The sequence below is a fragment of the Micropterus dolomieu genome, unplaced genomic scaffold, assembly GCF_021292245.1.
Source record: "Micropterus dolomieu isolate WLL.071019.BEF.003 ecotype Adirondacks unplaced genomic scaffold, ASM2129224v1 scaffold_80, whole genome shotgun sequence".
NCBI lineage: Eukaryota > Metazoa > Chordata > Actinopteri > Centrarchiformes > Centrarchidae > Micropterus > Micropterus dolomieu.
The window spans coordinates 182-15,604 of NW_025744080.1; the positions used below are offsets into that span (position 1 = coordinate 182).

At 41.2% G+C, this 15,423-nt stretch overlaps 1 protein-coding gene and 1 long non-coding RNA gene across 4 annotated transcripts in view; one reads left to right on the plus strand and one right to left on the minus strand.

The window, feature by feature from the left end:
• Positions 1-675: 675 nt before the first annotated feature.
• Positions 676-5,874, minus strand: LOC123967147. 2 transcript variants are annotated; one of them, XR_006824199.1, is made up of 5 exons: positions 5,635-5,874; positions 5,257-5,301; positions 3,231-3,370; positions 2,483-2,696; positions 676-1,502 (listed from the first exon to the last, which is right to left on the minus strand). It is a non-coding gene; the product is annotated as an uncharacterized LOC123967147 (long non-coding RNA). The 2 variants fall into 2 exon arrangements; XR_006824198.1 differs by lacking the exon at positions 2,483-2,696 and having other exon boundaries at positions 5,635-5,861.
• Positions 5,875-12,013: 6,139 nt separating this feature from the next.
• The window catches only part of eif3g (eukaryotic translation initiation factor 3, subunit G), a 9,934-nt gene continuing 6,524 nt past the window's right edge, over positions 12,014-15,423 (plus strand). The window contains exons 1-8 of one of the 2 annotated variants that reach the window (XM_046043176.1): positions 12,014-12,155; positions 12,247-12,293; positions 13,010-13,098; positions 14,065-14,124; positions 14,220-14,324; positions 14,476-14,671; positions 14,771-14,881; positions 15,014-15,150. In XM_046043176.1, the coding sequence (XP_045899132.1) occupies positions 12,133-12,155; positions 12,247-12,293; positions 13,010-13,098; positions 14,065-14,124; positions 14,220-14,324; positions 14,476-14,671; positions 14,771-14,881; positions 15,014-15,150 (768 nt within the window). In that variant the 5' untranslated portion in view covers positions 12,014-12,132. Of the gene's footprint in view, positions 12,156-12,246; positions 12,294-13,009; positions 13,099-14,064; positions 14,125-14,219; positions 14,325-14,475; positions 14,672-14,770; positions 14,888-15,013; positions 15,151-15,423 lie in introns of both variants that reach the window. The other variant, XM_046043174.1, reaches the window with a different exon arrangement.

Sequence of the window (15,423 nt, forward strand, 5' to 3'; positions counted from 1 at the left end):
AAAAAAAAAAGGAAAAAAAATAAAAATAATAATGATTAAAAAAAACAATAAACAATAATATAAGGAACTCTTTTTTCATGACTCGAGTCATGTTTTTCTGTTTTGTTATTAATAGTAGTTTAGGTTATTGAGTGCTGTATTTAAGTGTTTTTACTTTTTGTATATTTTTTAATAAAAAAATGTTTTTTTCTCAGTCCTTCATATAGCCCATGTTTTTTTGTTTGTTTTTTTTTTGGGTGGGGGGGTGGGGGGGGTGCCTTTTTTCAGGTCAGAGCAACTGCCCTTCAAAATTCCTGTGCACGTCCCTGATAAAGATTCTCAGTCATCCGTGCCCTCGTTTTAAACCAATGGTTAGATAGCAAAATCACGCGGCCCAGATCCTTCATAAGTTCTGGGCCAGAGAAGCCCAAGGGTTACTGGGATAGTTTCAACCACAGAACTTATGGCAGGAGCTGGTCTATATAATGTATAACAAATAGTGACTTGTATATCACTAAGGTACACTAAGATTTCTTGTTTTACTTTCGTTTTCTTTTTCCTTGCATTTTAAACTCGATTACTTTTTTCTTTTGAATTTAAAAAGCATGGACAGTCAAAACTACTGTTACACTCTGTTACAAAGACTGTTTCTATTTGTCCTACACAGAATTTCAACAAAGAAAGTGATACAACGGATGAGCGACACATTTTAAATTTTATTTAAAATACACATTTTAAATTTTATTTGAAATGTCTGAGATAAAAAGAGAGGACAGAAACTTAAAACAAAGTAGATAATTGCCAAACTAACATTCAATCCAATAAACACATTTTACAGCTCATTTCTGTCTTTAACAACTGCAGGAACAAGAAACTTCACTCCAGTTGACAATTAGTTTCTAGTAACTGTACAGTAACCACAAACCTATGACTCAGGTGTTATTTTTATATGAATGCGTAAGTATTAAACTCTAATAATAGCAACAGTGTGGCTTAGTTAAAAAGCTCAATATATTGACATTGCTATCAGTCTTGCATAGTGTAGTGTACCATTAGTAATGATGATGGTAAGAAAGTAAGATTTCTTTCTCCCTGAGAGCGATGAGAAGATATATACCACACTCATGATATCATACTCTACATATAAAGCTAAAGCCAGGAGACACATGAGATTCTACGGCCTAAACACACAAGATAACGTTTTAATTAGCGACAAGCGATAAGTTTGTCTTGATAGATGATTACTGCCAGCCATTTAGATTTTAACCATTTTCCATGACCATGGTATAAAGAACAGATTGGTATAAGAAACAGAAAAAGATTTTATAGCCAAAATACAATATCCAACTCCAACTAGTCATGTGAAACCCAGAAAAAACTGTAAAATGTTCATACACATTGTTTGGTGGCTTTACGGGAAACATTGATGAGGCAAGTGGAGAAGTGGGACTGCCATAACCCTCACATGACACCCAACAAATCATCAGTAGTGGAAGAGTGGGGGATGGCCGATGTGTTCATTTCTGCAAAGGAAAAAAGAATGGGTGTTTACTCAACTGATAATGGCAATCACAAATTACATAAAATCCACAGATTAGTCATTTTAAAGGGGACTAGGGCTGGAAGATTTGACCTAAAATCAAAATCCTGATTAAATGAACATTTTACCGCGATTACAACTAATGACTGATTATTTAGGTTTTTTTGTCCTCCTAGTTCACTGACCAGGCTTGTACCACAAACATGCTCAACTATTGTAGGTGGGGTGGTTTTTTTAGACTCACAAATGTCAAAAACCGATTATGTAAATGTGAATTGATAAGATAATGCTGACGTGCACACAACAGACGTACTCCCCCTAAATTTGGAGTCAGTGACTACAAACAGTTTTTCAAGGGGAAAGTACATAAACACACACACTGGGGGACATTTTAACAGGAAATAAAACAAACCAACCATCTTTATTTAATGAGAATTCTTAATACTTTTTAAAGGTCTACCTGACCAACTGCATCTATACTCTGCTGTGCTCCCCTTCAGACTGTACTAAATGAGACAAGTGCATGGCACTTGTTACGACCCCCTGTTGGTCTAGGGGAGTGGGGGCCATAAACATATAGGCACAACTGGTATAGATCTTAACAAGGTAACTTTTATTGGTAACAGAGAGATGTAGACAGGTAACAACAAACAAAAGGAGGGTGGACGATGGTGCTGCGAAAATAACAAACCAAGTTAAAATAAAAGGTCCTCAAAAGGAGGCCTGTACCTATCTATCTATTTAAGCAGAGTTGATTCTTGCTACAAATGAACACAAAGAGCACAGCACCCACTCCACCTGGTGAAACTAACACAATAGTAAACAAAACACTAAGTGAAATTTCTCCACTGCACCCAATGTGGAGCTAACAAACAAAGGTATGCAAATGGTTTCACTAAACACAATGTACAGCTAAAAAGCAAGGAAGGTGGATAGTTCCACTAAACACAAAGTACAACTAACAGGCAGGGTATGCAGTCAATACCAGCGGCACACAAGTCAATAGACGGTGACAAGCTGCCTGGAGCAACAGGTGGACTCTCCTTATGAGCCGGACGTAATTAATGTGGTGACGAGCCATTAGTTGAGTGGAAACAGAGGGAACCAATGGGCGGGACTGATGTCAGCACCCCAGAAACCAGGAAGTAGGCGGGTCTTCAATCCACAGGGACACAGCCTACTTGGTAGAGGTGAGACAGAAAAGGGGAAAAACAAAGGTGACAGCGACAGCTGTGACACACTTCATCGGAGGTAGAAACTGAAACCAACACTGCCAATCAGGCAGACATCTCAGTGCAAATCCTCATGTTAACTTCTGTAGCTCTGATAAAGTGAACTCACAGTCCCAAACAGAGCTAGACTGTGATTCCGGTTTTAGATGTTTATAATGCAAAACTCTACCAGTGAGTCTGCTGGCTGCGTCTCAGCACGCGTGGGTTACTTTACTATTACGGCATATGCCGAGTTGCATCAGCTGGGTGGAGATGATTCTTGCCGCTAGTCGACATTATCAGAATATAGATTTGTTTTTCACTGCGTGAGAAGATTGATGTGTGGCGCTTAACGCTAGCCTACACAGCGCGATTGAGAGGTCAATTATTATGTGAAGATATGAAGTTTTATGGGCTGGGCTAAGCCCCCAATGTTTCAAGATCCTAAAAACGCCCCTGTTGCTGCAAAAGACTAGCACGGTGATTTATCTAAAATTTACCACGGTTAATGCCTCTCTGGCCATGGCACGTTCGTTGCGGCCACCTCCACAGTCAGAGGCCAGGTTGAACCAGCGGATGGCGTGCGGGTTAATCTCGTTGTCCGATGCGCTGCTAGCAGCTTGGTTCTTCCGTTGAGCCTCTGTTAAGAGAGAAAGTCAATTGGTTGATGAGCTGTCATTAACAGACATTCTGAAAATTACCTCTAAGCCAAGCTAATAGCCTACTTTTTTGAGAAATGCTTTAGGGGGTTGAAAAAAGTGCTCAATGTCCATGTTTACTATTGTTGGTGTGGCAGTAGACCTAATTTTCTATAGCATTTAATTTAGTAACTCAAAACAAATAGAATTTCATTCATGAATAACTAATTATAAAAAATCATACTGATTATGAACGGAATAATTATCAAATCACATCTGGATTGTATTGGATCTGCCTTAAATCTCAGTGCATCTTATCATTACAAATTTATCTGTGTGGATTCTCTATCAGGTCATGGATAGGCATTGGCGGGTACCAACATTTCCCCAGTATCTCCAGGCAGAGGACATTTAGGGGAATCGTTTTACTGACAGCTCTTTCAGAGGTGTGTCAAGCAGACTACAGACTCTTTTTAATGTCATTCAGACATGTCAATGTCATTCAGAAAAGTAAAAGCTCTCAATTCAACTCCAAGTAAAACATTACAGCAAACAAGCTCATGCTAGTTGTTCTCATGCATTTATTTTGCTAGCAAACCTACAAAGAGGAAGTGATTATGTGAGTAACCAGTGCTGTCATGTCTATTTCAGCACCGCTATCAAAGTATTTTTTTTATTTATTTTTTTTGGCTTTTAAGTTGCATCCCTTATATCTTAAAATATACTATTTAAATATTTTATTTTACATAAACATTCGTTCTCATCTACTAGTCACCTCCACATATAATACGTATACTAAAATACTTACTGATCAACGGAGTTCTTGACAGCATTTCTTTAAAATATTTCTTTTCCCTTTACTCCTTTCCAATTAATCTGTTTGGCCACTGTGTTTGAGAAAATCATTGAAAGTATATTCCAAGATTGAACAGTAAATACTATTAACAGAATGTTATCTGTGAAAGTTGCTAAAATAAGGATGAAAGAGCACCGTATGCAGATCAGTGGTGAAGTTACTTGTACAGCAGAGCTGACCGGAAGTCAGACAAAATGTAAAAAGTAGTCAAAACACACAAAACATTTTATACATTTGACAGTTATGTGTAACATTACCTGTATCTATATAATCATATGAAAACGACAACAAAAAAATGAAGACCTTTGTAAATAAATGTAAGAGCCTTATTTTGAGAATATTAAATTCAATGAGTTTCTAAATTATTTTAAGACCCAGTGGGTAACGTTACCCTGCATGACAAATGACCCCAGGAACTCAGCTCTGCTAATGTTACCGGTTTGCACTGCATTGTGATTTTGGAACAAACCCCAGTGGTGGTAACATTATGTACAAAGCCAGCAACAACAAGAGAAAATGTGAGGCAAATTAAAAAGTAATGCTGATTGTACCACTGCCAGCCATCTCAGTATACTGATATCATGAACCTCATTGTAATTTTTAACTGTAAAATTTGATTAATTACTGAGAACCATCAGCCTCTAGACAAAACAAATAACATTTCTTACAGCTCCTGACAGAAATCTGAGGGTAAACACTTGGTAAGCTTAACTACTATATCCCTCGGAAAACGCCCCAAATAAATATCCAGAATGAATCAGGAACTGCTCCTCAACCATAGTGTGATTTCATACAAAGTCAATGAAAAGACACGGAGAGATGCGATTTCCCGCCCATAGACCTTATTTGTCATAATGAATTTACGTTTTGATTAATGTCAGATGAAAATTCCGACTTCTTTAGATGACTTTGATTTTTTAAACACTTAACTTACGTTACCTATCTTAACTTTATAACGTTATGCTTAAATATAGCCAAGATTTGAAAATCAAATCAATGCCGGAAAATAATACTTACATTAACTTAACTTACCCTATAATCCCGGGCTCTCAGCCAGGGTTGGAGAAAAGACTGAACCTAAAAAGGAGACAGTTGCTGTCAGTTGGTGCTGTTGGAAACTAACGTTACAACATCGTTGTAAGTTAACTAACGTTAAACAGCATTAATGTTTTATGCTAGCTGCACACAAAGTTGTTTATTAATGCTAGCTAGCTTAGCTATCCGTTCATTCAGTTAATTTAGCTAACCCAGCTAAAAAGCTAACGTTAGCCAATGCCTCTTCAACAGTTTTAGTCATTTTAAGAAGTTAAAACCGGTCGAAACATTCCGATGTTATGATGTTAACAAGCATTACACCACTATTAAAAACAATCACACTAAACTGTTTGACTGCAACATCGTTCAACTTACCGTTATAAACTCTTTACACAAAGCTTACAGTCCGAACTGATCCAAAGAAAGACAAACAGTTCACGCGCTCGTTCCGACGAGTCCGGGCCAGAACTATTATGATTCCGCCGACTGATGGAGGCTCACGCCCACTCCTGAGTGCACACAGACTACATGCGGGCCGTATCTGGAACGGGGCAGTAAAACGGGCGTGACTGTTACACGGATCTGCCGGTTTGGAGGCGGAATCGGCCCAGAGTCAGCTGCTATCAACCCATAGGCGTCGCTAGACCCTTTTTACTGGGGCACGTCCCTCTGTATCTGCAACGTCCAGTCAAGTTAGCAATAATATACATGCAATGTCCGGTTATACTTTTAAAATAAAACTACTGGTTGTTGTGAAAAGGCACGTTGTTACGATATGAAATGTCCCCAAAATGAGTCAATGTTGAAAGCAAGTATTTACAGCGTTGATGAGAGGACTGAGAGGGCTATCTTTCTGTGCACAAGAAGAGAAAATAACTCAATCAGAGTGACTTTCGTGTACAGCCAGTAGCGGACTGGCCATCTGGAGTACCGTGACAAATCCCAGTGGGCCGGCCAACCTCAGGGCCGCCTACCTTTGCCTATACTTTTTTTTACTAACAATGAAAAAGTTGGCAGAAGGTTGAGCGACACGGGACAATCCCCCCTTCTCCCCAGGCCTGTTGGTCTATTCCATATAAACGTCTACACAGCCTTTAGCCCCACCCCCTCCATCTCGCTCAAACACCACAGTGATGCTGAAAGCTGGAAAACGAGCTACAACAGAAAATGGAAAGGCAGAGTTTAACTGAAAAAACTGTAGTTACGTACTGTAACTCCAGATTCTGTGAGTATAGGTGCAGCCCTCTAAGGCTATCGCTATTGGGTCCGCACCGCTGAGACCTGGCCTTCGGCTCCCAAAAAGCCTTTTCTTCAGCTTGATTTATACTACAAAGGGTACGCACGTAGGCTACGCATTTATACTTGCGCGTCGGTGCATCCGTTATTCTACAATTACACCCCCAAACACTAGTCGGCAGTAGCGCTACAGCGTGCTTATGGTCCACGTCGACTCAACACTAGTTACATTTTTGAGGAGGTGCATGTCGGGCGACGACGTAGCCTCTGCGTAGCTCCGTAGCCTACGCCGTAGCATACGCCGTCGATTCGACGCACAAGTATTTTATTACACTTAAGAGGGCTGCGCCTATATTCATAGAATCTGGAGTTACAGTACGTAACTACCGTCCAACCGCATCAGCTGCGCACAGAGCAGGGCCAGCGCGAACAGAGCCGCAATTTGTGGGTCATGTTACATTTGTAACTTCCTTTTTAGGCATTTGTGGAATTTTGTCCAATGTGTACTACAGATATCTGTAAAAAATATATATATATATACACAAATATCTAAATATTTGTGTTGTGTAAAATCATATCCACAAAAATACAGTGCAATTTGCTAAAATTTGTACAATTTACTCTGTACACAGATATTTTACAAATCATTTCCTGTCATTTTGCAGGTCACTTTACATTTGTGACTTACTTTTTATGCATTTGTGGAATTTTGTCCACACTGTACCACCAAATACAGTGATAAATTATTCAATAGTAAACTATATCCACTTGTACAGTAAAGTTTAGGAGTAGAGTCCAGCAGAAGCAGAAGTTGTTGTCTCCTACAGATGACCCTGGGTACTACAGTGGATATTCTGACAACTCGTTGGAGGCAATGTCGCTACCGCCACCTGCTGGTGTAGCTAATAAACTGCTCCCACACTTACAGATCTGTTTACAGATCTATGTAGTACAGAGTGGACAAAATTCCACAAATGTGTAAAAAGGAATCACAAATGTAAAAATACATATTTGTAGATAGTGAAATATTAGCGCATCATATTACAAATCTGTGAATGTCAGAGCCACAAGTAAGGCGACCTTGGCCGAAAGAAACTTCAGGTCCGCCGTCTCTAACGGATCAAAAGGGGCTTGGGTTGGCGCGTGTAAGACCAGAGCCAAATCCCACTGTGGAACAACAGGCCGTGTCGACCTCCACACCCCTTTCAGGAAACGCTTCACCAGGGGGTGAGCAAACACCGTCCTGTCACCAAAACCCTTATAGGTTTTAACAGTACTGAACGCCAGACCCCTGTCCACGAGCAGCTGGAGGAATGAAAGCACCCCCGGCAGCAGACAGGCCACCGGTTCCAACCCCTGGTTAAAACACCAGCATTGGAACGCTGACCACTTGGAGGAGGTAAGAGGACTGAGGCCCCATCCACACTACTGCGTATTCAAATTAAAAAAGACCTTTTGCTATGTTTGCACCTCCCGTCCAGACGAAAACGACAAAAACGAAGACCTAAATAAGAGAAGTTTGGTAACGCTGCTGACCCCGTTTTGCATTTCAAAACTCCGTAGGGCGTTTTGGTGAAGACGGGCCGAAACAGAGGACTTTAGAAACGATGACACAGCCGCTCATGCTCGGCTCTCTGATTGGGTCTTGCAAAGCACAAACACGATGCTATTGACCGGGTTCATGTGGTCCACACGCAGGCGGATGAACCACATGAGCCCCTGACATGAGGCCCAGGAGCCTCATGACCGAAAGCGCCCTCACCACCCTTGGCGGAGCAGCTCTGTCAGAGCGTCCACTCGCTCCTGGGAGAGCCGCACTCTCAGGAGGGGGGAATCCAGCACCACGCCCAGGTCCCGGGACCGTGCCAGCAGCAGCAGGTCGTCCAGGTAAAATAGGATTCTGATGCCCACCGTCTCGACGCACTTGGCCGTCTTGTGGGGCAGGCCACCCCCTGATAGACTTCCACACACAGTTAAGGAGGGTTGGAGCGCCCTCCTGTGTGTGGTGGGAGGGCATAGCCGCATTCATAACCCCGCCGCTCCCCCAGTGAGGGGAGGGAGGCAGGGGTTGGCGACATAGAAAATTAACTGCTTGTGACATCGGAGTGATGTGATATGTACTGTGAGCTCTTACTAGTATTTATTGCTGCTCTTACTAGTATGTTTTGTCAGTTGTAGATCTGTAATTGATGCACTGTTGATGCTTGTATGTTGTTCCTCAAATGTAAGTCGCTTTGGATAAAAGCGTCTGTCAAATGAGTAAATGTAAATGTAAATCGGAACCAGTTTGAATTTTATGATAATTTTTGGTGTTTTTACAAAACTCTGTACGTCAACGAACTCATCCTAGAGAATTAGTCTGACCGACTTCAGACTTTCCCTGTCTACTCTAAAGCCATTAAAAGTTGTACAAATGGTGAGTTTTTGTGGAACGGCGTGCCCGTGGCGTGGCATCCAAAATCAATGATTCGCCATGAAACAGGAAGTTGTTGTACCTTGACTGTACATGCTCAGATCTGCACCAAACTTTACATGTTTCATAAGAGTTCCGGCCTAAAACATTAACAGGGCAGGGGACAGGGGTTGCAAATTAGTCATGGCTAGAAACCTGTATGCATGGCATCTACTTTGTATTCTTTATAAAGCAATGTTCTATGCATTTGTCCCTGTCAAATAAACATTAAATTAAAATAAATAAAAAAATTTTAAGCCGCTCCAGAATCTGCAACGCTGCCTCACACCTCAACGCACTACATGTGCGAGGGCCCGCCCAACGCTGCTTGCAGCTTTAATTTTTTACTAGGCCTATTAAAAATTATATTTCTGCAGAGCTGGGCACAGCGTATATATTCGCGCAGCATCTTATCTCTCTCTCTCTCTCATAAACCCCACTGCAAAAATCTCTCCAACACAACACTGTTAATGTTGGAGACCCACCATCTTTCAATACAAAGTGACGCCCTGGCTGCTGTCAAAATTAGTTAAAAACTTGTCAGGTCAGACAGAGAAAACTCTGCAGAGGAAACAGAATTCAATTTTTAAAATCTGAAATGTTTAGACTCTCTGATGGATCTCAGAATTGATCAGGAGGAGGGCTGCTTTACAGCTGGTAACAGCTGTTTTACTCCAAACAGTGTCTCTGTATGAACTTGGACTGTGTGTGAGACCTTTTGGATGGGTAGAAGCACACAGCGTATTATTTAACATTAGATCTTGATGATCCTGTCGGCTTGTCCGGAGATTTAAATATGAAGTTATGCTGCTGCGGCACGTGCATAAATGCGCACAGCGTTTCTCTTGATGGGATGACGCATCACCCGATTGCACCAATCCTGAAATTCAATTCGCTAAATGTGGACTATTTATCGCCAGGGTTCGAGTTATAATCTGAGCTTCGTGTGGGTCTCTTATATACCAACTAACGTTACCGCCCGAGAGAGAGAAAGAGAGAGATCAGTGCTTATTACTTCCCTCTCTCACTCACATGCAAACGCACACGCACACACACGTCAGTCCACCACTTGCCCCAGATGCCTGCAATATTGCAACAAAGTTTCAATAGCGTGAAAAATTCCATTAGAGACTGTTGCTCAAGGAGAGACGCAATTCCGGCCTTTATGGTAGGTATAATATTAAAGGGTTGTTATTTTACCCACTGCTGGCCACCGGTACACAGTAGCAAGCATATTATCAAATGTAGGACTGTACAAATCGGAGGATGCATCAAAAAGCCAGTAATACCAAACAAATAAGCAGCATTCAATACAGAGTCTAATTTTAGTTGAACATGTTCGCGGGTCGCGGCTTCAATCTGTTTGTTCAAAACTGTGCGCAGGATAGTGGCTGATGTTGGAGAAGTGCAGCCACCTTGTCAGTCATGCGGTGCACAGATAGTTCTTTAGGAAAGTAGGCTATGTTCATTTGAGATTGTTTCTCTTTATAATTTAAACAATGGTAGGTACTAATTAAGATGAAAAATACATTAATTGTGATTCAAAATAATGGTTTTTGATAAATGAATTATTGACCCCCACAGTCGCATGATTTTACTGCTTCATGGGAGCTCAGACCCTCTTGGCTGGTGTAGACTTTTCAAATGTTACCGACCAAGTGGATCGCGTTCTGTCATTTCGGTCAGGTTGCAACGGTCAAATATATTGATTCTATACTGAGTCGACGCGGACCGTAAGCTCTGTGATTGGTCGGCTGGGTAGCCTCGCAATGCCTCCGAGCCGACCGGAAGTACCCCAGGCTTTTAAGTAACATTTACTAGTGGCCAAAACAGTGGCTGTAACACAGTGAATCAATATATTTGACCGTCGCAACCCGAGCGAAATGACTCGTTTCGCTATCAGAACGTGATCCACTTGGTCGGTAATATTTGAAAAGGCTACACCAGCCGCACGTTTACAATTTTACCCCCATTTACGTTTGCGGAGCGCTAAACCGGAAGTTAACTTTTCCATAGTTTTTTTTTTTATTTTTTTTACCATAGTTGCTCTGCAGAGCATAGGCACACGCAAAGCCCTTTCTGACAATAAAGCGCCTAGATTAATGGGCCAAGCAAGGGATGCTGCTGAGGCACATACTAACACATTTCATACACTTCAATCAAAAATATATCAAAATTAAAACATGGGGAATGAGGGGGTCTGTGCCCCAGAAGAGCTTTATGTCTAGCAACGCCTCTTAAACGCCTAGACCAGGGGTCGGAAACCCGAGGCTCCGGAGCCGCATGCGGCTCTTTCATCCTTATACTGCGGCTCCGAGTGGCTTGGGAAAATAAATTACTAAAAAAAAACTCGTGTTTGAAACATGGAATGCCATCCCCGACACCTACATGAACATGAAGAAATACGCCTTTGGAGTCATGTCCATCTTCGGATCCACATATGTATGTGAGCAGCTATTCTCTACCATGAACTACATTAAAAACAAACACCGCTCACGCCTCACAGATGACAGCTTACAGTCCTGCGTAAAGATGAAAGTGACTTCGTACAGCCCCGATTTGCAGACGCTGTGCACAGAGGTTCAGGAGCAGAAGTCCCATTAACCAGGTAAAATAAATATTTATGCAGATATTTTGCAAATATTTATTTTTCATTGTTTAGTGACACAGTGCTTTTTTCTCAATTTATTTTTTAAATTCAGGTCAAGGCTCCGCTACATGCTCTGAAAGCCCAAAGGCGATACTATAAGGATGACGGCTCAAGGCATTTTTTGCTTTTGTTTGTTACATGGATATTTTAAGTTCAGCTTTTTAATTTATTTGAAAGAGACATTCAGACATTGTTATTATTTTTTCAAGAATTCATTCAGCATGAAAGGGAAGTTGTTGTTGTTGTTGTTTCTTTTAAATAAATGCGGGGTTTTTTCATTTTAGATGTCAAAAAGTATTTGCGGCTCCCAGTGTTTTCTTTTCCGTGGAAACCGAGTTCAAATGGCTCTTTCGGTGTTAAAGGTTGCCGACCCCTGGCCTAGACTGTATAAAAAGTTAAACCACATGACTCTTATTTTTGAAGCTAAAAGTTAAACAAGCGTTGTACTTTTATTGTGACGTCCCGGAAGTGTGCGTAGTGGCGGTTCGTCTCGACTCTCCCTCTTTGCGGTCCTGAAGCTAAGCTAGCTGAGAGGATGCCTTCGATTGAATACGACGAGTGAGTGTTATTATAACACATTTAATGAAGTCTGCTTGTATTTGGATATACTTTATTGATCTAATATTGCTTATCAATCTATCCCTTACAGTTCAAAGCCCAGCTGGGCAGACCAAGTCGAGGAGGAAGGAGATGAAGGTAAAGAGCTAGCTAACGCAGTTAGCTAATGCTAGCACAGCTCTTGTAGTCTGGTGCCCGGAGGAGGAGGCCGACTAGGCGGCTTCCACTTCCACGTGGTTGTCGGGTGGAATGCTGGAGCTAAAAATATACTTACCTGCGGGGTTTTAGATATCTAATAATTTAAAGGCGCAAGTCATACACCTGAGTGACTGGCATAATTGGGCGATTTATTGATGAAATATGTTACCGACGTTTGCTGTGGCCTGTGGGTAGTGACGTAGACGGTGTCATGCACTCGTAACGTTAAAGTTAGCAAGCTTAGCATTAGCCAGATAACTAGCTACCGTATGTTGCAGACTTTGATTAGACGTAAATGTATATATGACTAACGAACATGTACCCATTTTCAGGTTTAAAGTGGGTCCTGGGTTAGTTGACATAGGAGATGAGAAATTCTGGGGCTGCTCCATTGACACTGTTGACAGCACAGAGTAGTAAAGTGTTGATGGCCAAATTAACTTAGCTTATTGTTATTAGAATTTAAACATAAAAAATGTCTTTATTGGAAAAGGCTTATCTCAGTCGCCAGTTACATATTTGATCAAACATTATCTAAGGCTGAAGCATCAACAGTTATAGCAGGCAAATACAATCGAAAGCCTCCAAGAAGATGGTAACTTTCTTTGCCTTTTTTGTGTCAGTAAGTCTAACTTGACTACATATTATTTTGTCAGGAACACTACCACCCCCCAAGGAAACCATCAAAGGAAATATAAAAACTATCACAGAATATAAAATCGACGATGACGGAAAGAAGTTCAAGGTAATTTGAGGTTTTTTTTGTTTGTTTTTTTAAAAATCATATTTTGAATCTGATAAGGATTGTTCCGGATGTATGGAGTTGCATTTTATGAGTGTAGCTCCTGTGGATGCTCTTGCACAGGTTTAGAAATTATCTTTCATTTGAATGTAAATATACCTGTGCCGACATTGTCAGAATCAGAAAGAGCTTTATTGCAAAGTTGTATTTTACACATACAAGGAATTTGCTTTGGTGATAAGGTGCCACATATAGCCAAACATACATTTGACATAAATAAATGTATAGGAAAAAAACTGAGTTAAAAACAAAAACAAAACAGAGCTCACCTTATGCCAAGGCATCTATATGCAGCGCCATCTTTGTTTCATGTGGTGCAAATGCAATGGTTAGTTTATCTTTCAAGCATCAGGACTCTAGTAGTAAAACTCAACAAATATCATGCAGATATCTTGAACTACAAGTTGCTTGTGAAAACACCAGAGAAATAGACGGAGTCGTTCTTTGGTCTGTATATCATGGGTTCACTGCCACATGAGATTTCAATAGACTGCATATTTCATGGCGTTTTTACATGTCTTAAGTACTAATGATAGACCAAAATCTGGCATTTGGAGATAATCAGCATTGGCCAATACCTGCACTCACGAGGCCAATGTACAAAAAATGTCTGCAGATACATCTACAGGCAGCCCTCGTCAGTGTGGCTGCTGTGGAACAATCTTAGTGCTCCCCCTTGTGAGTTTTGTAAGCTGGTGAAAAAGTTAGTTTCAGTTGTTTTGATAACGGCCTGCTCTCTAAATATCGGCATTGGCCATTGAAAAATCCATCAACCGTTATTTAGTAGCAAAATAGTTTTTAAGTGCCATACATGTGTGGGCATTTTGACTACAGTAAATAAAACAGTTTGCTTCTTTGGGGGGAAAAAACAAAAAAAACCCACTCATTTGCTGCCCTTTTGTCCTCTAGATTGTGCGAACCTTCAAGATCGAGACAAGAAAAGCCTCAAAAGCTGTTGCCAGGAGAAAGGTCTGCTTTTAAATTGAATTTGGTTGAAGCTGAAGTCACACAAGACTTTGCGTAAAGTCAAGTGTCGTGTATTGTTTTTGGTTTTCTCATTTCAGAACTGGAAGAAATTTGGTAACTCTGAGTTTGATGCGCCAGGTCCTAATGTTGCCACCACCACAGTCAGTGACGATGTCTTCATGACTTTCATTTCCAGCAAAGAGGTGAGCATCCAGCGTGAGCTTTAAGAGTTTGTGCTGCTGCTCACTGATGTGTAGCAGTCCAAATAATGCAATGTAAACACACTTTAACTGTCATTGGCCTCTAATTTACTTGAATTAGCTTGTTACTGAAATCCCATCTTACCTCTTGCAGGACTTGAATGCCCAAGACCAGGATGAGGATCCCATGAATAAACTGAAAGGACAGAAGATTGTTTCTTGTCGTATTTGCAAAGGCGACCATTGGACCACCCGCTGTCCGTACAAAGACACCCTGGGTCCCATGCAGAAGGAGCTGGCTGAACAGCTTGGGCTTTCCACTGGAGACAAGGATAAGCCTGCTGGCTCTGGTACCATGAGTACACCATCAAATTTTGATCTGTCAGACTTGGTGGTTGGCTGTTCCTAATGTTGAGACTGTGGCCTGCTTTTCTTTTCTCTTTCACCAGCGGAACCAGAGCCTGTACAACCCGCACAGAGCAAGACTGGGAAGTATGTGCCCCCGAGCCTGAGGGATGGAGGGACGCGAAGGGGGGAGTCGATGCAGCCCAATCGCCGAGGTGGGTGTAAGTAGCAAATCCTTTTTTATCTCTTTATACACGCACATTCTGAATTTGAGTCATTGTTCACCTGCAAGATTGCTCAAAAATATATATGCTCATAAATAAAGAGTATATGTTTTCACCTGACAGCTGATGACAATGCCACTATTCGTGTGACCAATCTGTCTGAGGACACCCGCGAGACAGACTTGCAGGAGCTCTTCAGACCATTTGGCTCCATCTCGAGGATTTATCTGGCCAAGGACAAGAACACCGGACAGTCGAAGGTCAGCGCTCATTTTGAGAATACAAACACCTACACCTTTTTAATTTTTGAGGCATTTAAAAGAAAAGAAGGAAGCCAAGTAGAGAGGAATTATTCAAGCAGGTGTTTATAGATTCCATACATATGTAATTCTTACACAAGTGCAACACACAGTGTACATGGTATGACTGTAGTGTTTTTTTTTTTGTTTGTTTGTTTTTTCTCAGCTGTGTTTTGCATATATTAAACAAAGCATGCACTGTTGAGTTGATGACTAGCTAGCACTGCCACAGGG